The 22,472-nt window shown below is 38.5% G+C and overlaps 1 protein-coding gene across 5 annotated transcripts in view; it reads right to left on the bottom strand.

Moving 5' to 3' along the window:
• The window catches only part of LOC148337952 (mitogen-activated protein kinase kinase kinase kinase 4-like), a 57,371-nt gene that overhangs the window by 23,154 nt on the left and 11,745 nt on the right, over positions 1-22,472 (bottom strand). For 2 of the 5 annotated variants that reach the window (XM_088293360.1, XM_088293364.1), the window contains exons 3-15: positions 17,190-17,246; positions 13,255-13,380; positions 13,059-13,169; positions 10,800-10,890; positions 10,537-10,667; positions 8,989-9,043; positions 8,798-8,876; positions 7,239-7,411; positions 3,232-3,304; positions 2,170-2,293; positions 1,169-1,264; positions 956-1,090; positions 143-202 (exon numbers count right to left, since the gene is read on the bottom strand). In XM_088293360.1, the coding sequence (XP_088149486.1) occupies positions 143-202; positions 956-1,090; positions 1,169-1,264; positions 2,170-2,293; positions 3,232-3,304; positions 7,239-7,411; positions 8,798-8,876; positions 8,989-9,043; positions 10,537-10,667; positions 10,800-10,890; positions 13,059-13,169; positions 13,255-13,380; positions 17,190-17,246 (1,311 nt within the window). The remainder of the gene's footprint in view (positions 1-142; positions 203-955; positions 1,091-1,168; positions 1,265-2,169; positions 2,294-3,231; positions 3,305-7,238; positions 7,412-8,797; positions 8,877-8,988; positions 9,044-10,536; positions 10,668-10,799; positions 10,891-13,058; positions 13,170-13,254; positions 13,381-17,189; positions 17,247-22,472) is intronic. The other 3 variants (XM_088293363.1, XM_088293365.1, XM_088293361.1) reach the window with 2 other exon arrangements.

Below are 22,472 nucleotides of genomic sequence, written 5' to 3'. Positions count from 1 at the left end.
CTTAAAAGCATAAAATGATAGTCTTAGAACATCCAAATGGAAGTTGGAACCCATTTTTCATGCTCATATCTTCAAAGTCAAAGCACAAAAAACTCAGATCTTGTCTTTACTGAAAAAAAGAAGGGTGTCAAAAATGAGTTACCTGCTCTGAGTCCAGAGGCCTTATAGAGACGTCAGCATTCCACTGTATGTCAGCATTGTCCTGTTAAGACAAAAATTAGCACACACTTCATGTAAACATAATGGACATTCTGTAGCAGATTGTGATTTAAAAAACAATTTATGCAGAATTAAAATCACCCTCCCTCTACATACACATAATTACATGCATGCATGCATGTACTAATATACACACAAAACACAAAAAATAATTAGGATACTACAAGGTCTAAAGATGGCTTTTGAGACGTGCGCTCTAAAATATTCAGAGATTGCAAGATGGTGGGAGGCTCTTAGCTAACGTCCTGTACTAAATATTTTACAATGACCTCTTTTTAAATTTCTAAGGAAAACTCCCTGGATGCCAAAATAATTTGTCTTTGTATCTATCCACGTCTGCTTTTGTTGTGTCTTGCCTTGTGTCTTCAAATATTACGCTGATGTGCTCGACCGATGACGGACTCACAGTGGTTAATAACACTCAAATGGGGGCTGCTCAAAATGCCTGCAACACCACGAGTTTTGTCTAAAAATAATTTTGAAGGCAGTTTTGTGTACTCTTGAAATGAATCATTGTGCGGGGACGGACAAGTGAAGTGCTTTAAAAGAACGAGCACGAACGGGAAAGGAGGACGATTATTTTTCCGAAAAAGTACGGAGGGACGATGGCGGGACGGTGCTGAGGTCACGGATGAACAATGGAGAACGGACTGGCAATATAGGGGAAAGTCCCCAGCTTTGCATAACATATTGTTGCAAACTTGTTACACCAATTCTCAAACAACATAATTGTCACCTGTTTCCTGTCATTTCTCTGATATCTGTCATTCTTTTGAATTCTGTTGTCACGGTTATCAGATTCCTCCGCAAGCATAAGCTCTTGTAGTTCTGCCCATTGAAAGGCAGAGTTTGACAGCTGCCGCCTCTGTTGCTGGAAACATTCCAATGAAATCACATTTTATTTTATTTTTAAAAGTTATAAATGACAAATCAAATAAATAGCACTTACATCTTCTAACATTTGTCGTTTCTCATGTTGTTGTTGTATTCTTCTCTGTCGATCAGCCAATAACTGCTGCTTGTACTGTTCTTGCTCTGCTATTTGCTGCAATAACAAGGCACAAAATAGAATTTAAATTACAGTTTTTCTACCTTGATCCACTTTTGCATCAGATGAACACTCATTTCGGCACAATTTCATTGTGATACCTGTCACAGTAGTATGCAGGGTTCATTAGTGTAGTGTGGAGATCAACATACTGTCCATTGATTGGTCAACACAAAATTTATGTGTTCCAATAAAATATAAGAATGAAATAGGCAATTTAAGAAAACTTTGGTTTAAGATTTGCAGATGCTGCTATCATTATCCCACCCACTTCAACCCCGCAAATGCAAGCAAGATTAGGATTTCCAAACCATTCAATGACTTTGCGCCACTTAGGGGGAATGTGTCTTAATCTCATTCGCAAGAAAATTGTCAATATTGAACCTCAGCATATTCACAATTCAGCATTTGTAAAAATCACCTATTTTCAGATTTTTTTTAAAATCCTTCATTATTCGATGGAATTCTTACCTCCATTATTTGTTGTTTTTGTGCTCAGGTAAGGCAATTAAATGTATTTGGCATGACTTTGTGAATTACTTTTGTTGTTGTTAGGTTTAAATCATTGATAGTGTCATGCTAGGTTCGTTTGCCCATGTGTGATGTAGCTTTAGATTGTTCTAGCGTGTTATTTAGGCTAATAGGCAAGGTAATACCGAGGTACTTTGACTTACGAGTTTAATTTGTTCTGTGACCTCGGGCGTAATGCAAAACACTCTTATTTGAAACTTTCCCCTTTGAAATTGATTGAATGTAAGTAGCACCAATGAAAAGGTTTTCATGTTAAATGGTGAGAACCAAAATGTGAATGACAGTAGTGAATTAATACAAAGGAATTTACTTAACCTTACATACATTTATATATCATTGTGTGATTGTGGTTTATCCCAAAATCAACTTACCTGTTGTCTCTGCTGATCCCCACCAACTCTGTGGCCTCTCTGTCGACTCTCTTCTCGATCTTCTGTCTGTAAACGCAGAAACTCTCGCCTTAGCGTCCATTCCCCAGGAACGTTCACTATCGAGCTACAGAAAGCGATGGAGAGTGAGAAGAAATTAAATCAATTTTAATACAAACTGTTATTGATTTAGAAATTATAATCATACCAGATTTTAGATTGATGTTACAGGCATGACATTCAAAATGATCAACACATATTTTAAAGCATTTTCAAATAAGAAAATAGCAGTTCAGGAATCCATCCACAGTTCTTCAGTTTCATCCATAATGTAGAGTACCTAGTGATGAAAGGTCAGGGACAGCAAGGACTTTTCTGCCGGCCTAAACCCTATCAGAAGCACGGACCTTTATGTGCAACCTAAATTCAAATATTTGTCTAATGAAATTGTACACATTCATTTCAAACAGTGTATTTTATTTGTGTATTTGCAGCATTCTCCTTGCTTGCACAGCTTCTAGTATGTTGATGATTTCAGTCTCTATGTGCTGCTACGTCAATCTAATCTACCCAGGGCCTTCAGAATCAGTGGTGCTGGCCAATGTAACTCAAACTATGTCGTTAGCAGTAGGAGCACTTCTTTAACGATATGATTTAAAATTCTCTCCCCACAGGGCCATCTTGCTCCAACTTTGACAAGCAAAACGCATCTATCATGATCTGCACAGATTAATACATTTAATTAATAATCTGCAACTCTGGTGAGAATGGTGTATTTTACATAAAGAGTAAACGTTTGTGTGATGTTATTAGAAGGAATACGGATCCCAAACTGCTCCAGATGATGTACGTGGCGCCGTTGTGTGCTGTTATATTGTATTCTCGCTTTGTTTTTATTTGTCTGTGTAATTGCAAGAAGAATTTGAACATCACAACAGTCAGACATACTACTGGATGATTACCTTGTTTACATTAGATTATATATAAATATTCTTGTTACCGTCTGTGTCATAATGTACTATGTTCTCATCCTTCCAACTGTGGTTTTCTCATAGTAGCATTTACCTGGGTTCTCCTTCTTCCTCAGTGACCTCGTCTTCTTCCTCTTCACTTCCACTGTATTCATACTCTGGGCCCTCTGAGAAAGACAATAAAATAAATAACATGTTAACAAAAAGTTAATTACTTACTGTACAAATCACAAAAAGTAATAGTTTGAAATTGGTTATCAGAATGTGAATTATAGTCTTACGTAAATACAGAATGCAGCACTGGACTTCTCAAATCACTTGTAGCTACTGTTCATGTGACCCAACCCACTCAGCTGCCTACTTGTGTTTGAACACTGCAGTTTGTTTATTAAAGTCAGCTTGCAGTCTTGGACAGACAGTGTTAGGTAATGGCTGGTGCCTGGAGGCTTTAAGAAGTAAAAATGGTAAACCACCACAGATTATTTTAGAGAGCTGCCCTTTTTCATAATTCAATATTACGTCACGTCTCCTTCCACCCCCATATCAAATCATTGCTAAAATTCTTCACTATAGGGATCCTTGTGAGATCAAAACTATACAGTGTATACAATATAAAAATATTTTTGGCCATCTCTAGAGTCATGTCTGCATTTCACTAGGAAATAACATTTTATTCTCAGTCTCAGTGATACGTTCATGCAACTCTTCCTCTGTGGCTGCAGGAAGCATATTGTTGAATAGGCGGAAAGATGGGACACGGTTTGAGTAGAACAGCATTTGGTTAACATATGGTCTGGAAGGATCTTGGTAAAATGTGAACATTTAACTGGCACACCATATGTTACCATGGCCACGAGAAAGGGTTGGAGAATACAGGTGTTTGAGCAAACGAAAGAGAAGCCAGAAGATTCCCATGTGCAATGGAAAGAGATATTTCTCTGCTGTGCTCTCTGTTGGTGATGTCATTTGGGCTCATGCCACTGATATCTGATCCAAAAAGCAGCTTGCTGAGACACTGCATGTGCTTGGTTTAATTCCAGGTTTTAGTGACAAAAAGACAATTGTGGAGAGCTAAAAGTTAGGAACTTAACAACATACTTTTATTAATCTTTTTTAATCAATCAAAGCTGTTTTTTCCCCACACACTACTATGACCAGTGTTTCATTTATGCACACATATTTTAACAGTCATTAGTGCATTTTTAAAGGCTAACAGAAGATTGGAACCACATGGTTCTCCTCTTCTCTACTTTCTTCCCTTCTCAGCAACTCTCTCACTCAAGTCCTTTGTTTATACTCTCAATTTCTTTCTTTGCTGCCTCAAGACTTTCCAGATAACAATGAAGTAGATTATTGTTTCCCACTGCATGTGCTGCGAGGCGGTTGTGGTTCAGGAAGAAAAATGGGTCGTCAAATAATGGAAGGATTGACCGTTTGATTTCAGCTCGATCCGATACATGAGTCGTCGTGTAGGACACTACACCCACCTTGCATCCAGTGTCACTGACACTTGCGTACGGCATGGTGTGAATGATTGGCGATGGTCGGCGGGGTCGTAGCCACGTACTGGCAGAGACCCTTCCGCCACTTTGCCTCAGGGCAGATGTGGCTACAGAACGTGGCGCATGAATAATGTATCCACTGTGAAGTGACTGAGTGCCAAAAAAGCGCTATATAAAACTGTTGCATTATTGTCATGTTGACGCAACGTATTGTCATAAAAAAAATGAAAGACATCTGTATTTATGTAACCAACATTTTTCCTCATCTTGTTTTTTCTGTGTTTCATTTTTAAAACTAAATATAAGAACATTTACATGAGACATATTATGCATTATATTTAAAATATTAAAATAATTACCACAGAATAATTACACAATACTTTCCACCGACTGTATTGACCCTGCATGAAATTATTACGTTTTGAGGGACGGAGGGACTCATGTAAATGAGCGTTCTAATTGTCTTTCTATTGGTGGGTAAGAGCCAAGTACGGCTTTCGTTACCACGACAACGAGGGGCATAGCTAAGGAGTGCCGACCTGGTGTGCACTGAAGCCGAAAAAGGGATCGTGAGCTACGAAACACCAGAGAATGAGACGCCCACAAAGGAAGGCGGCTTTTCAGTTTGGCTTGCCAGGCTGCCTAAAATCGTCTCTGTCACAGAAATATTTTCAGAAATAGCCAGTCAACATCCATTTGGCTATTTAATTGAATAGTTGATGGGAGAGTCGGCACGCCAGCGACCCAACCCTTTGCATATTGGCAATTAAAAAGTTATATTTCTCTTCTTGTAGAAAGTCTTCTCTATTAATTCCAGCACTGTCCATGCGTGTGTGGCTGGCAAAGAGAGCACCATGTCTGCTATATTTCCTGATTGAGTCACTCATTCTCAAAAGTGTATTTTGTGCCATCAAAAGAGCATCCGGCGCAGCATCATTCATATCAAAAGTAGAGTCTCACTTGGTAGTATTGGCTAGAAACAATATGGCTTGATTCTTTCAGTATTAACGCTAAAGATGCGACATAGCTACGTATGTGTATACTATTGTGCAGTCTAGTCCAATGTTTACACACATGACAGTTATCTAGTGACGGCCAGTTATAATATTTTAAATATCATTTTTAAGGTTATTAAATGTAAATGAAAATAATGTCTTCAAATTAATTACCTGTGAAATAATAACTTTTCACTGCTGCAAACAGAGTACATATGTGAAGAATCTCTTTAAGCAATCAAGCAACACATTTGTCTTTACTTCAATATTGGCCTCTGAAGCCATCTTAGCATGAAGGGTGTATAAGAAAATTGCATGCCCACTGAACACTCCTGGGTGAACTTAGCACAAGCTACGACACATGGCATGGATGGATGATGATTTAAAACTAAAAATGTTAACCAAAAGCAAAATAACTCTCTGGGTTCTGCCGATGACAAGCGATCCTGGAGTTTAAAGTACATTTTTTTTGGACCATGACACCTTTTTTGGCAAAAGAATAATTAGTAACCCATTTAAAATTACTTGGGATTTGGTGTTAAACAAATATGCACATGTGGATTTGGGCTTTGAGTTCAGGCACTAGTCTTCATATTAAGTTATTTTGTTGTACTCGTCTTATTCCAGAATTGATAACATGCATACGCAAACCCCATTCGGACCGATATGATAGAATGCCAAAATGGAAGTCACTCCTTAGTAAAAGGCACATGGAAGCTTGTCTAGAATTTGTTCAAAGACAACTTAAGGACTCCCAGACTTTGAGAGACAACTGGTTTGAAGAGAAGAAGTTTGTATTTTTTGGAGGAAACCCGGTACCACCCATCACCTAGCCATTACCATCCGACAGAGAAGCATCTTATTTGGGCAGCAAGAAGTGTGAGAGTAGTCAGGCTTGTGGGGAAGATGAATCAATGCACAGAGACATCCTGACTTCCAAAAAACCTTTTTACCTCAGATTGGGGCAAGGGTTCATCTTTTAGCAGGACAATGACCCCAGCACACAGCCTTAGATTCAGCACAACTCGATAAATGTCCTTGAGCGAATCAGCCAGAGCCCAGACTCGAATCAGATTAAATATCTCGGGAGGGATCTGAAAATAGCGATGCAACAACCCTTTCCAACCAACCTAAGAGCTTAAGAAATGCTGTCAAGAAGAATGGGCAAACCTGCCCAATCGGAGGCAAGCCAAGCTTGTAGCATCTCGATCAAAAGACTTGAATCTGTGATTGCTTCCAAAGGTGAATGAACAAAGTACTGACAAAGGCTGTGATTACTTACTTAATGTGCATGAGTATGTCTGTGATTTCTTAGTTTATATTGATAAATTTGTACCAGCATGGAGGTGAGTCGTTAGCACAAGCACCTAACAACTCTGAAGTTGGGCAAGGGTTTGAAAACGGGCTTTGGCCTTTCTATGTGAGTTGTGTGTAGAAAACAATTTATTCCATTTTAAAACAAGGCTGTAATTTAAAAAAATGTGGAAGAAGTGAAATGCAGGAAATACTTTGCAAATGTGCTGTATATCCACTTTAATGTGAGTATAAGAAAATTGTGAATGTTGTTCTTTAACAGAGTCTGTTGGCAAACAACACCCAATTACCTTTCTCCTTTTTCTTTCTGGTTCTGTCGAGGTGATCTTTGAGCATAATGCGAACTTGTCTCTCATTAGTCAAATCTCGGATGAAGGCATGCCTCAGCAGTACGTCCGTTGTGGGCCGGTGCAGATGGTTCTTAACTAGGCAGCTATCAATGAACGACAGAAAGCGCTTAGACCTGTGAAGAGATCGGAAAAAAGCAGGACAAGATGGAAAAAATGGATGTTAATATGTGTAAGAATGTGAGTAAAAAACACATTTGTTCTGATTATAGGCTTTCTGCTCTAGCCTGCAATCGTCTATGAAAGCCACTTTTTTCTTTGTTGCCAATTTAAAACTAAAAGCCCTCAGATTTCTTTCAACTCCTATTCTTCTCCGAACACTGTCAAATGACACTTAGAGTCTTATCTAACAACTCTGCTGGCTACGATTAGCCACCTTTCATTTGTAAATGAGGACATTACCTGCCAAAGCAGCAGTAGCAACAAAAGCACCTTTTCAAACCTTGATGTAGAATAATAGTTAAAATTGTGGTGTCAAAGCACAGAATTTCAGTATCAGTAGGTAGAAGTGTCAAATGACAATCTTGAGGTTGTTCTAGTGTTAAGATGGCCACAAATGAAAATATAGTTACAAAGATACATATTTACATTCATATACATTTATTTCCAATATAATATTGCAATCAATGGCACTGAAAACACATTAATTGAGAAAAAAACACAACTAAGTAAAAGCTGAAACACAAACATATCTCACAAAAATAATGCTACACACAAACAATTCACACCTAAATTGCAACAACTGTATTTTGCCACAGAACTTCAAACTCACCTGTGATTAGTCAGAAGAGCAACTAAGAAAATTCCTTTCAAAATGTTGCATTGATGGTCCATCTTTTGCTCAGGCAATATTTACAATATGTGAATTAAAGCTGACAACATTTGATAGATGCCTTACCTATTTTTCTCCCCAAGGAAGATCGTATAAAACACACTGTAAGCCTGAAGCTGCAGCAAAGCTGGGCAGAGAGAACTGAACTGACTCCTTTCGACTGCTAGAGCTACTGAAGGCTATCCTATGAACTTGGGTTTCTGATGACATGAATAGTAAATGAAAGACAGCATGGTTCAACCACCAGGTCAATCTGAGGGGTGTATTCATTATGCAAAGTACTGAAGGAGATGACGTAAGAGTGGGCAGAAGCAGACTGCAAGCTTCCATTGATAATTAGTCCTTTTTGATTACTGTGTAGGAGACATAACTTGTGCTTATTGTAAATGAATAGATATTTTCTCAAACTAGTCTCCCAAGACGTGAATATCATTGAATGTCTGGTTGCAACCATTAGATTTTTTTATGTTGCCAGTTCCTTTATTGTAAATCCCATTTATCGGTATATCTCTATATCTTATCAGCAACCCTTATAATGACAAGCATTATAGAACATGGGTGGACTGCCTTTTGTTTTAGGTCTAGTGTGTAAAACTTTCAACAGACTTTTTTTTTGTTCAAAGAAAGCATAGTAGCTTTTGTGCATGTGTCTTTGTGCATGCAATCTCACCATTTTTTGGACTTAAGTCTGGGTGGAGGGTTGCGTGGAATCAGAAACAGAGCTCTCATGGGATGCATGTCACACAGAGCTACAAACACACACAGGATCAGGGAGGGACAGAGGGAAAAAAAATCAGTCAAGCTAAAATCTGAGTGGGAACATACAGTTCATCAGAAATAATAATACAGTAAATGTCTTACGAGGAGCTCCTTCTGCCATCTCTAAAGCCGTGATGCCTAAAGACCAGAGGTCACTCTGACAAGAAAGAGTGGGAAAAAAAAAAAGCTTAAGTCAGGCGCACACACAAAGTTCAGGATGAACTCACCACATTACACGACTCAATGTGAACAGTCTTGGAAACAGTGGCGGCTCATCAATAGAAGGTGATACCCTATCACCAAGCTGAGTCACATTGAAAGGGCCAAAAATTAAATAACGAAAATGAAATACTGCAATAAAAATACATGTACCGTATTTTCCAGACTATAAACCGCTACTTTTTTCCTAGATTTTGAACCATGCAGCTAATACAACGGTGCGGCTTTTCTGTGGATTTTTCTTTCACCAGTAGGGCCACTCAATAGGTCAGAAAATACGCTGAATAAATCGCGATTTTTTTCTTCTCTTGAGTCTGTACAGTTTTAATTAGCAAAACTGTTGCAGTGTTAAAAGGCGCCGTTTTAAGAATCTGTTTATGTACCTTTATGTGCATTCACAGTACAAAATCGTTCTGTACATGCAGTAAACAACACATTTTTTTCAATAAAGAAAACGTTTTTTTTTTTGTTTTTTTTTTAAGTGGACAATCGATTGGCACAGTATTTTCCATTTTGTGGAGGTGATCACATGGGCTCACGTTTTATGTCAATAAATCCAAACTATTGTGCAGAACGCTTTTCTACTTTCACAGGTTGAAGTAAACAAGAGTGCTTTTGCATTTAGGTGGTGACTGGTCGCCGTTTTAGACAACAGAACTGGCAATTTGAGCAATATTACCTTGCTTGCCTCCCTGCTGTAACGTAGACGCTGAAACTGGAAAACAATAACCAGCGGAGCTCCAAAAGGGGGCGTGCCAATTTGTCGTAAATCACATCACAAAGAAAACTTAAATCACTAGTCTTTGGGGGGGACATTTCAATACTGATGTCATTTTTACATGAAAACCTCTTTTATAAGATCAAATGCTGACGTCAATGAAGTGTCCCTTTAAGGCGACAAAAAAGTTATTTTATTCATTATATATTTTTTAAAATAATTCACCAATTAATTGGAATTGATTATCGGAATTTTGTCTTGCTAAATATGAGAATCAATATTGACCTAAAAAATTCCATAGGCGTTAATAATAATATCCATCTCCTGTTCCACTCATCCTCACTTCATGTCATGGGTGAGCTGGGGCCCATGCCAGCTGACTTTGGGTGAGAGGTGGGGTACAGCATGAACAGGTTGCAAGCCATTCGCAGGACACATATCGAGAAAGACAACCAGTCTTCAATTAATCTAAGAAGCATGTGTTTGGAATGTAGGAGGAAGCGAGAGCACTGGAGAAAATCCACACAAGCACGGAAAGAACACATACATAAGGAGCCCGAATTTGAACTCCGCACCTCCGAATTCTAAGGCAGATGTGTAAACCACTCGCTCACCATGCCACAATAATATATTGTACATTCAGGATCTACAAATAGACGTTACATGAAATGGATGGATTTTGTGTCAGTTGTTCAGAAACGTTTTTTTTTTACCCTGTAATCATATGTCGCTTCTGGATTCTCATCACAGGCAATGACCTCTGGAGCCATCCAATAGGGCGTGCCGATGAAGGTGTTTCTTCGACCAATCGTCTTGTCCAACTGGGCGGAAACCCCAAAATCAACTAAAACAGAAACAATATACACACCATTAAGTACTATGTGATCGTCGCACCAATGTAAGGCAGCGTATTGTTTTGCCTGCGGCGATCTGCATGCGCTGAAGATGCCACTGTGAATGTGTCCATGTGTCATACCAAGTTTAACTTCGGCATTTTCAGTAAGCAAAACATTCTGTCCCTTAATGTCCCTGTGAATCACATGATGGGAATGGAGATGGGAAAGACCCTGGAGGACAAACATGCACAAAAAACACACATGCACACAGTCAGATGACAAATGAGGTCATAAACATTCACTGAATAGGGTAACAGTATTTCAAGCTTGTTGAGATGCTTCTGCCCTTCAGGAAAAAAATACCAGAGAATATTAGTTTAAGTGGTGGAGCCTAGTAGAACAGGATACTAATGACTAAGTGGCACAATTTCCAAGTGTGCAGGTGCGTGTGTACTCTCACTTCTTCAAAGGGGGTTAAATAAACAGAGGAAGCAAGTCCAAATTCTGAAAATGACTTCACCGTTCGATGCTGAGTCTCTGGAGTGCTTGTGCGTGTTATGATGTTGAAACAATAAGAAGACGGCATGGCTGACGACAGCAGAAAAAAAAATACTGGCAACATTCCAGCCCTCTTTATCCGTCATGCATATTACTGCTCAGAATCCTTCAAGTTTTATTGAGAAAGTGGTTCCCAGGACCTTGTGATCCCTTATGATGAAAATCATAACGTAGAAAAAAATATTAATAAATCCCAGACAGTCGGGGTGTCAAACTCATTTTTATCATAATTATGGTTTCCCCCTGAAAGCCGTTTTGAATTTGAACCCTTATTATCGCCTCTTAGTTATACAAGTACATACATATACAAAAATGATAGATAACTACTTATGAAATCAGAAGCCAGTAAAAAAATGTTCAACTATTTTTCAATTTAAAGTTTAAAATGAATCTGTTCTAACCCCAAAATTAAGACACAGCTATCTTTTTTTTCCACCAGTGTGTGGTTAAAAATAAATATAAATCGATATAGTAATAAAAAAAACACTATAATAAAGGAATCAAACACTTAAAAAACACTATTTATTGCTCATCAACTTTACCTTAGAAGGGGAAAAAGGGAAGAGGCCTTTAGAAAGATAGACTTCTTACAAAAGAAGACTCGTGTTTCTTATTTTGTCAGTTTATTTTTAAATTCATTGGTTGATTTTGGCATACCAATTCAGGGTAAATTGTCTTTTTCTGTTCAAAACAAATCAAGTGGGAGGTCACGTTGCCTTTAAAGATGAATTCACTACAAATTTCTTTTGATCAGTATTATAATGTTTTACTTGTAATGCTCAGGGTATCACAGGCAGCTTTCTCATTTGTCTGTGTAATAAAATTTGACTTGGTCAAAGCTGGTTACAAAACATGAGAAGAAGAGCACAAATCTTTCTGCCCAAGTATGACAGGTGCTTCTAATAACACTCCCATACGCAGATTCCCTTTTCTTAGGAGCCATTCCGACTGCTTCGCACTTTATTTACATGAACCACGTTGCCACCACTCCACGCCACATAGTGACAGGGGTGCTATTAAAATATTCAAAATTTGATATTCATTATTATTGGTTCAATTAATAGATTTCCACAATCATTCAAAGTGATTGTCCTAAATGGTATCAAATTTATGAATAAAATCCAGTGGCATCCACCCCGCATACTCAGGGTGACAAGTTTGAAAATCATGTTATACCACCTGTACCTCAAAAAGAACGCTTTTAAGATAATCTAAAATTTAGGCTATTTTTTTAAACCAAATTTGCAATGTCACTGGTGGTCGCAGCAGCAACGCCCAGTGAGGCGTAGCATGTCTGCCAAAATCACAAACACTAGACCATTGCGCCAGCACGAAAATGACAATGCATCCATTTTTATGCCGAGCAAATACAAGCCAGTCTACTAAAATAGGGCCCTAAATGTTTCGTACTTGAGATTAAAAGCGTAATGGTAATATGAAAACATGGAAATTAATAGATGGGACACAAAGTCTGTCTGTAAGATTTTGAAAGGGATGCGCGGTCTGAAAACATTTGGTGAAGGCTGTACTAGAAAATAATCATAAATCCGCTGATATTCGACAATTCCAAAAAGCATAACGCGATATGAGATCATTGTGATAGATTACAAGTTGTTTTATGATGCATCAAGAGATGGAAGTAAAAATATTTAAGAAAGTCAATGTAGTGTACTTTATTCATCAATCCATTTTTTTCCACCACTATTCAAGAGATTGATCTCACTGAGCAGTCATTATGTACAGTATATTAAAACAGATGCAAAACAAATTTCTAAAGATTTGGATGTCAGTAACACTTAAAATTAAGTGTTGGTAGCTCTTGTGTGTTTGTGTTACTTTACCCTGAGAACCTCTCGGCAGATGTAAGCAATCCAGTCCTCTTTTAGACAGTTACCCTTTGTTTTTTTTACCAAGTCCGTCACTGAGCCAGCTCCACAGTACTCCATCACCAACTAGATAGACAAAAGCAATCAGACGTGTCAAGGAAAAAGTATGAGTAATAAATATATAAATTAGAAATATCTAAAACAAACAGACCCAGAGTTGGTGGTCCTGTCCAGCAGGACCTTTCTTAACAAAAGCTCCATAATATGTAGCGATGTTTCTATGGTGTGAATAACTTTTTAACATGTTGATCTCCAGCTTTATTTCCTCTTCTTCCTCCTACAGAAAAAAAAAGAAACAGATTAGAATATTTGCAATGTCTTTGAAATTTTAAAATGCAAAATGCTAGCTCATTTTGAGTTAATGCTGGTGTATGAACTCCTGTTTTGTTTAAAGTCCAAAGATTTGAGGAAAAACAGGCAATTTTACATCATTTCTGATCAACTTATATCTTGCTTTGAAACAACTCAACTCAACTGTATTTTAAAGCACTTTAAGAAAACCACCGCTATATATAAAGTGTCGTGCATGGCGCAAAAGTGAGTCATACAACAACAATCAATAAAACAAATTAATAATGAAGACAGTAAAAAGCACATAAACAAGTCTCATAGTGAGTCAAAAGCCAAAGAATTAGAATTAATTTTAAGACGAGTTTCAACCTGGTTTACAATTTCGGGTACCTTTCATTTGAAAAAGTTCTACCACACCAAACTCACTGAAGCATGCCATTTTAGACCTTGGCTTTGGCTAACAAACGCTTAAAGCACAAAATATTAGAGCATAACTTGATAACCCAATGAATTAAATATTTGTAATTGAGTGTGGATCAGTTGTTTGAATGCTTTTCCTCATATAGTGTACGTTTAATAGGACCGCTTCAGAAAATACAACCGTGTAAACAATTTAATATATGAAGACAAGCTCTGTTTTAAAATATAGTTTATAAAAGTATACGTTAAATGACTGAAACTCACTGACTTGTCACACAAATCTTGGACATTGACCCAACAACTCAGAGTTGAGGTTAGTCAGCTGTTGAGAAGGATTGCGCGGCCGCATTTGTTTTTATTCACTAAATCCAAACAAATACTTAAAGAAATATAATAAAAAGCCCTAAATCCTAGCAGGACTGAGGAAGAAAGAGGAGGAGATAGGGCAAAGAGGTAAAGAAGTTGGATGTGGATGTTAACCACAAAGCAGGAAACAGCTGGGCGCTTGTATCAGTCGCTGACCTTCTTTCAATCGCCACAGGAACAGTGGGATGAAAATGACACGGTAGAAGTTTAACTTTGGCCCCATCTCAAACACACCACATCCTGCTTGGGTCTGGGGTGTGTGTGCGTGTGCGGGTGTGTGTGTGTGTGTGTGTGTGTTGAGACAAAGGCATGCTCATGAGTTCGCTCATACTTTTTGGACAGAGACGTGGGCGTACTTCACGCTAAATTTTACATCTGCCACAATAACTTCAGCAAAAATGTTAAGGTCTGACGTGTTGCTCAAAGTGGTTTATTTTAGACTTTGGTTTAGCCAACAATTAAGACAAAGTTGTAATTGAGTTTTCAGGGAGTTCAGATTCCTAGAATGACCACTAAATACAGTGCGTGGCTCCTAATTGATGCTGATTTCACAAAAATAAATTTGACTGTCAGACTTTGAAAGGACCACAAAATGTCTAATGTAGGCCAATTCTAATTTATGTATGTCTTAGGCCAGACTAAATTGCCAGTCAGCTCTACTTAATTACCCGTCTTTCTATTAATCTAATAATTTCAACTGTAAATCAAATGTTAAATGGGGATTTTTGGAACAAATCCAGCAGCGACATGCATGATTAACACATTTGACCTATTTGTCAACTACACTCAAATTAGTGTCTCCTCACCTGTTTGTCCCAATATGCAGCTGGAAGACCACAAAATAGAGCACACAATATCAGAGCATCTCCAGGTGGAACAGTGCAGCATATTAGGTGTTTTCTCTAATACAATCCAAATTTAAGTGGAAGGCGATATTATGCTTCGAGCGCAAATTTGAGATGCGAGTGCTGTAAGTTGGCAGGTGACTGAACTCACTTCACAAAAAGCAGCAGCCTATCAGACATAATTAGGAAATATTCACCAATAAAGATGTTTAATGTAACTTTCAGGTGGGGAAGTCACGACATCCCAATGTAACGTGAAGTCACAATACGATATTATCACGATCTGAACCTCACGATGCAATCATTGTCAAGATAAACGGTTATTTATGAAAGCTCACCATGTTGTAAAAAAAAAAAAAGCTCATGATGTTGAAAACAAAAACAACACTATAGTTTATTGTTGTACGTAATAATAGCAGTGACAAAGAAAAAGCTTTGGCCGCTCATTTTTTCTTATTGTCATGTGTTCCTATTGGCTTGGCTCAAAATGGCGCTGTCTATAAAGTTCACAATGATGTGTGTGGCTGAATCGGACGGAAAGTATTGTGAAAATTCTAAAATTACAATATATTATTGTTATCGATTACAGTTGAGCATAAAACTAAGAGAATTACACATTGTTTATTCAAAACCACCACGTAGGCACTATTCTCATAGACAGCACATATGTGAAGTGGCGCAAAAAATGGCCGATCAGCGCAAAACTCTGCTGCGTATTTGCCAATTTGGCAGACGGGTTGCCGCATGCATGGTGGGCCGGCGCAGCAGAAGGAGTGTCTTGGATATTTGCCCAGTTTTTACTACCAGATACTTTGAATGGTATTTTACCACTGGCTAGTTGAGTTATGTTGCATTTTATCTTAAAACCTTTTATCCAACCATCCATTATCTGAGCCGCTTCTCCTCACGAGGGTCACGGGCGTGCTGGAGCCTATCCCAGCTATCTCCGGGCAGTAGGCAGTGTAGACCCTGGACTGGTTGCCAGCCAAGCGCACTACATCCTTTTAATACTCACTAATTTGATTAAAGTATAAAACAATTTTCAATATCAAAATATTCAATAATAAAATCAAATGACATTCCATGTTTTACAGCCTATAAGATGACACTTTTTTTCCCCCACGCTTTAAATGCCGCTGCTTTTAATAAGACTCTGAACAACTCAGAATGGACCAATGAAAGTGTCCACACGGCGCACTTTCCTATTCATGGCTTCAGTGTCCCGTGGATTTTTCCAAAACATTAATAAAAAAATAATAAATAAATAATACAAACATTGGCCGCCGTATTGCATTGGACATATCAACGGGCGCTCATACAAGACACGTGAATGGTTCCCGGTGTGAAAACGACGAATGAGAGCATGAGTGGATTTATCCCGTGAACTGACACAGCATCTTGTGTCGTTGCATCACGCCAGGCTCGTTGTTGATAAACAAACGGCAGTTTTGAACGTGTTGTTGGGAAATAACATTATTCAAGTGTTGTTCAGTCAGTCAGGGTCGGGCCGGATAAGCGGATAGTAAACAGCTGTGTTCTGAAGCTGCGAGCGGCGAAGCAAAGAAGAAGCACTGTCGCCGGACATTTCTGGTGCATGTCTTTCAAAATAATATTCATCCAACCTGGGATGCCCGTAAAATATTTCACTGTAGAGGGGGCAAGACAGAGTTCTGCTACTAAGGAGTACATACAAAGTAGGTATGAACAGTATTAACTAAGTGTGCCTTCTTGCACCCTATGACAACATCTTTTATTCTTACTCCACGACGCAATCATACATTAAACACTGTTGATAACCTCAAAATGATTTATGTCTGTACTGATGTAAACCAAAGACCCCTTGTAATTATTTTACCACTTGTTTAAAACCCACCCAGAATTTTGTGTCCCACCCTACCAGTTGACAATCACTGATTTGAAATTTTCAATGAACCAAACATGCACCCTTTAAATCTATGGGAATAAACTATGCAAACACAGGGACAAGAGCCAAATTCCCTCAACCTCAGAACGGTGAGCTGGATGTGTAAAGTACTCATCCCCCATCCCCTACCTATTAAATACTTCCATATAGAAATTTGTATTTGCAGAGATATAAACATGTTTGTTGCCTTCTAACAAGAACAACAATAATAATAATAATAAAGATGAAATGCAACTTTACCTCTGTGACTTCCATGACTTTGATAGCTGCCATTTGACCTGTTTTGACATGGCGACCCTGTTAGGAAACATGAAGAACGGGATTAGCATGAGCATATCTCAGAGACACAATGCATTACGGACAACATTATCAACTATGGGCAGTAGTTAGTTTAGCTGTCAATATCTTTTATAATATATGATTGTGACTGAGTATAAACAAGAAAAAAATTAAGATGGTGTTGAGCAGGGGAGCCTAAGTCCAGACCTCAAGATCCCCTATCCAGCCTGTTTTAGATCTCTCCCTCTTTAATTCATCCGTCCATTATCCCAGCCGCATATCCTCACAAGGGTCGCTGGTGAGCTGGAGCCTATCCCAGCTGTCTACGGGCAGTAGGTGGGGGTACACCCTGAACTGGCCATCCGCGCTCACACTCAGGTCAGCTACGGTCAATTCATGCTTGTTTCTAGAAAGTGGGAGGAAACCGGAGTACACAGAGAAAACCTACCCAGGCACGGGGTGAACATGCAAATGCTACACAAGAAAGCCGGAGCTGGAATCAAACCCTGCACCGTGAGGCCATCGTGCTAACCAGTCATTCACCGTGCAAACCTCTTCTATACAATTATTAGAATTATATATTTAATTGATCAGGATTGTAATCAGGCTTCTCTGAGCTTTTTATTTATCCAATTACATATTTATTTTCTCTTTCATTATTTAATCTTGAATTAATCTAATTTATATATTTAATTAAATTATTGTTGTATTGCACTGGAGAGGGGAGCTCTCTAATCTCGTTGCACTCTGTCCAATGACAATAAAGAGATTTCTGATTCTGCTAAAGTGGCTTTCCACCTTTTAAGGCACTTAAAGCGCTACCTACTGATGACATACCATCAGTAGCAACTGGGGGTGCAGTATCTTGCTCAAGGATACGTCGACATGGTCACAATGGCTGGCGATCGAACCGAGAACCTTGTGCATTGTGATTATATTTTTATTTAGATTGGTGTGTGTGTGTACTTCAAACATACTTCTGTAAAATGAAGATGTTGTAGGAGATAATAGTTCAAATTAAATCATGTCTCGTAACTGAAATGGATGTATTCTTGAGTCTATAACATAACAATTGGGTTTTGGCTTAAGGAAAATTTTGCTGTGATCTATACAATTCGGGACTTAAACTATATCAACAGGGTTGAATAAAATTGCTTTACTAAAAAGAGACTGAAATACAGTTTTCTTGGACGAAAACTAGACGAAAATGGAGAGATGTCAAATCCAGGTCCAGAAAATGGAAAAACGCTGCCACAGTTTGGCTTCAGCCACAAGTGCTTCCTACTTAATGAGCGCATTTTCCTGCCAGTTGAGTAAAAGCACCTGTGGCTAAAGCCCAACTGGGGCAGCTTTTTTTACTTTCTGGACCTGGTTTTGCCACCTGTGTTAAGACGTCTTCAGTTAAAACAACATCAAATGAATGACTTGAATAGTCGCGCACAATTCTGACTAAAACAACACAACAATGCTCATACTCTTAGTCAGCTAAAATTGTGTTGTTGAAACTAACATACAGTACATATGTTAGGGACATAGCCAGCTTCACTCTGCAAAATATGTATTTGTAGATGCATATAATATATTGCAATAATTAGTCAATGATAGGTTTCTGTAGTTTATTGTTGCTTAATTTTGCTGCGCCCCGGCCCGGAACACAACATTTCTGGTCCGTGTCCGTGTGATGTAGAGTAAATGAGAGGCACAAAAATCATCTACCACACAAATGCTGGTATTCCAAAAGCACTTATCCACAAATGCCAGTTTTGGTGTTTATTTATGCTGCTTTATCCACTCACCATCCCAAGTCCCGACAGGCAACTTCTTTTCCTGTTTACATGTATTTTTTGCCTCGCGATGCATTTTGGTAAGCCTGGAAATTTGACTGTGGAAAGGAATCGTATTAAACCTAAGTGAATTTGCAAAGAGTACATGGGATTGCTGATTTTGTATTTTTAGTATTAATAATCACAAAACTAAAACTTGCTCCAAATGCTTAAGGTGTACTTCGCTGCATTTTTCTTTGGTTTACATGTTTTATGGCAACAATAAATGTGATCATTTTGGTCAACACATGAAAACATGATACGGAAATATGAGTTTCATCTCTAAAGTCAACTATATCAAAGTATATATCAGTACTACAATGTGTTTCTCCCCAGCAAAGCATAGAATCAATGGGGAGAATTATTCAGTAATAATTTGCATTGAGCAACTGTTAAGTGCCCAATAATCCTTAAAAAAGTTTATCTTATATATAACAACGGTATGTAATATGAAATGTAGTAGAGTGCAGTGTAACACTAGCTCAATGGTAGTTATGACAATATGCTGAACCAGTAGCCCTTAAAGAGACACCAGAACAGATCGCCGTTCTCTATGTATTTATAAAATTGTGAGAGGTATTGTCAAGCAAACTAACCCTTATTCATTCTATCCTTGACATTATTTCTATAATTGCACAGAATTTTGGCATATGAGCATGACTGTGATAAATAAGGAAATGGCCTTCCTGTCTTTCCTGTCACAACGGTGTCTGTTAACTGTGCTGCCACCCCAAGTTATAAATGTGAAATGTTCCATGTATTAGCAGCACACATAACTGACACGCACACGCATATGCGCACACATAGCCAGAATTAATGAGCGCCAGCACTTTCTGACACTGTCCAATATATCTCCCACAGACTTATGCTCCACATTTGTGGAAATGCTGAAGGAATCAGACATACACACAGAGAAATATGGAGAAATACAAATGATGTCTTTGACACAAACACACATGCGCACACGTACACATACATTGGATCAGAGTGCTCTATAAATATTGTGCCAGTGAAAAGGTTACAATAATATATTCATACATATTTTAATTAGATACAGTAGAGACATTTATAACACAGACAGCAAATGGTCAAAATGACAAACACTTCTCACTTCAACCTCTGTTCTTGTCGCTGTGTGAAATTGGACATCAGCCGTAATCTTTTCTTCTTCTGTCTGTATGTCCGTTTTATGAATAACAATCTGCACGATAAGTAAGTATGGAAGGAAATATAAAGTACTGTTCTATTGTCATGTAGCTCCATTCTCAAACTATACATGTCGAATTAGTTGACAGGCGTGTCTTGTAACAACAAGTCATGTAAGTTGCAAGCAAACCTGCAGGGTGATTGGATAAATCCTGTCTACAACAATGCACACCCACAATAGTCAGACGTGACGTGTTTCTGGCTCAACTGCACCAAATGGTTGGTGTTGTGTTCCCCTCGTGCAGCCATCCATTTTCTGTACCGCCTATCCTTACCATGGTCGCACGTTACCCCCGACAAGTGTGACATGATGGACCAATTGCCTATTTATGATAAAACTTCATCTAAAGCATTAAAGAAAATAGTAGCATTCAACTAACAGCAGAAAAAAATATCCTGACAAATTAACTTGAAGACCAGTCAGTGGCAGCTTTGCGCAAGCCTGGCACCAGAGGTGTGAGCGCCTCCTGCTTTGGAGGGAGTCTCTAAACCTCCAGAAATTTCAAATAAAACCACAAAAAGTACTTGGGTGTTTGCTAATCACTGTTTTGAATAATCTTGGCCAGAGGGGTAGATATTCGGGTGTTCCAAACAGGGTTTTATGCTGCCGATTGTGATACCAATCATACATAAATCAGATCGTCTGATAACGATTCCTATACCGATCACATGGATTAGGTGCACATTTTAGAAATGTTTTTAGAGGCTCTCACATTACGATTATTTTAATGATTAATCCTATCAATTATTTTTTAGATTTATTCAAGAATCAGATTAAAAGAAAATCCATTCAAATTTCTATCCCTTTATTACACAAAAACACAATGTTGTTTCAAATTGACACCACAGAGAAATATGATTCAGTTTCAGGTTTTGTCTGTAACAATTGTGCAGTGTTTAGGAAATGTCGAGGGCATGCTGGACTGCACGCAGGCTTGTCTCGAGTTGGCTGCAGGCTGCAAAGTACTTGCTGCAGATCGTTTTTTTTTTAGTAATGGGCAAAGAAAAGTATTGCTCGACATGTGCCGATCACATGTATTTTGGCCAATCAGAATTGTTGGATTGGAACACCAATACTAAATAAAGCAACAAAGTGGCTAAATTTGTAACACTGAGTGGCCCTTGCGTCGCTACCACGGAGCTCTGCTCTGTATTAGCGCGACAGCGCTCCAATCTCCCACAACTGACTGATTTCTACCAGAATATGACAGGTTGATTTTTGAAATTCTTTACCCTATGTGGATTTTGATGTATTAACATCAGCTAGGACATCTAGGAAAGTAATTTTCTTCATTGTTAAATAACATAAGTCATAATTATAATGTCGCCGTTAACAAAGGTATTGGGAGAGTTGGTTACTGCCTATGAATATATTGTGACACCCATGTCAGCAACACACTTGGGTGATTAGTTGCTTTCCTCTTCACTAGTTTTCATCGCTCTCCCTAGCACTTCCTTCCTCCCCTGTGCACCGACTTTCTGCCTCTCACCTCTCTCTTCCTTCCTTTATCCTGCTTTGCTTGCTCCCATGGCTCCACTTAAGTCTTTCTTTCTTTTGTGCCCCATACAAACAGAATAGGGAACTCAGTTGGAAGATGTTGCTCCAAGTCCCCGTTTACAGTTCGGCCCCAATAGAGAGGAAGTTGAGCTTTTGAAATCAAAAAGATTTAAGGAAGCATAAGTGATTCATGTTTAACGATTGCATTATAGTACAGCCAGACTTGTTAAATCTATGACATTTCACAATGATGTCAAACACATCAGCTGTGGGAGCAGCATAATGAGGAAGGCCTAGTACAAGTGACCCTTGACAGAAAATAAAATGCTGAACACACATGTTCTTATTTCACCTGTTTTGGTGTGTTCAATATTATATTATTGATCAGCGTAAATAACAGATGGTAAAAGAATGTTTGCACGTCTTATTTATCTCAGCATGTGACGGTGTCTGCAACGGCGTCATAATCATTTTCAGTCTCACACACACACACACACACACACACATCCAATCTCACACACTGTGTCTTTCGCTTTCTCTCACAGCTCAGACAAGTGCCTTGCGCGGAAGGGAAGTTCCTTTTACAAATAAGGAAACGCCCTGTGTGTGTATGTGCATTTGCAAGCATGCGTTGAGAGGAAATGATGACTTGACAATGAGCAAAAAGATCAGACACAATCTACCTTCAAGTTATACTGTATTAGATTGATTACAACT

Source organism: Idiotropiscis lumnitzeri, chromosome 4 (assembly GCF_059441095.1).
Source record: "Idiotropiscis lumnitzeri isolate Australia: NSW breed Sydney's pygmy pipehorse chromosome 4, RoL_Ilum_1.0, whole genome shotgun sequence".
Classification (NCBI taxonomy): domain Eukaryota; kingdom Metazoa; phylum Chordata; class Actinopteri; order Syngnathiformes; family Syngnathidae; genus Idiotropiscis; species Idiotropiscis lumnitzeri.
Note: the sequence above shows the minus strand (reverse complement) of the source record. Positions and strands in the feature narration are given on the sequence as shown.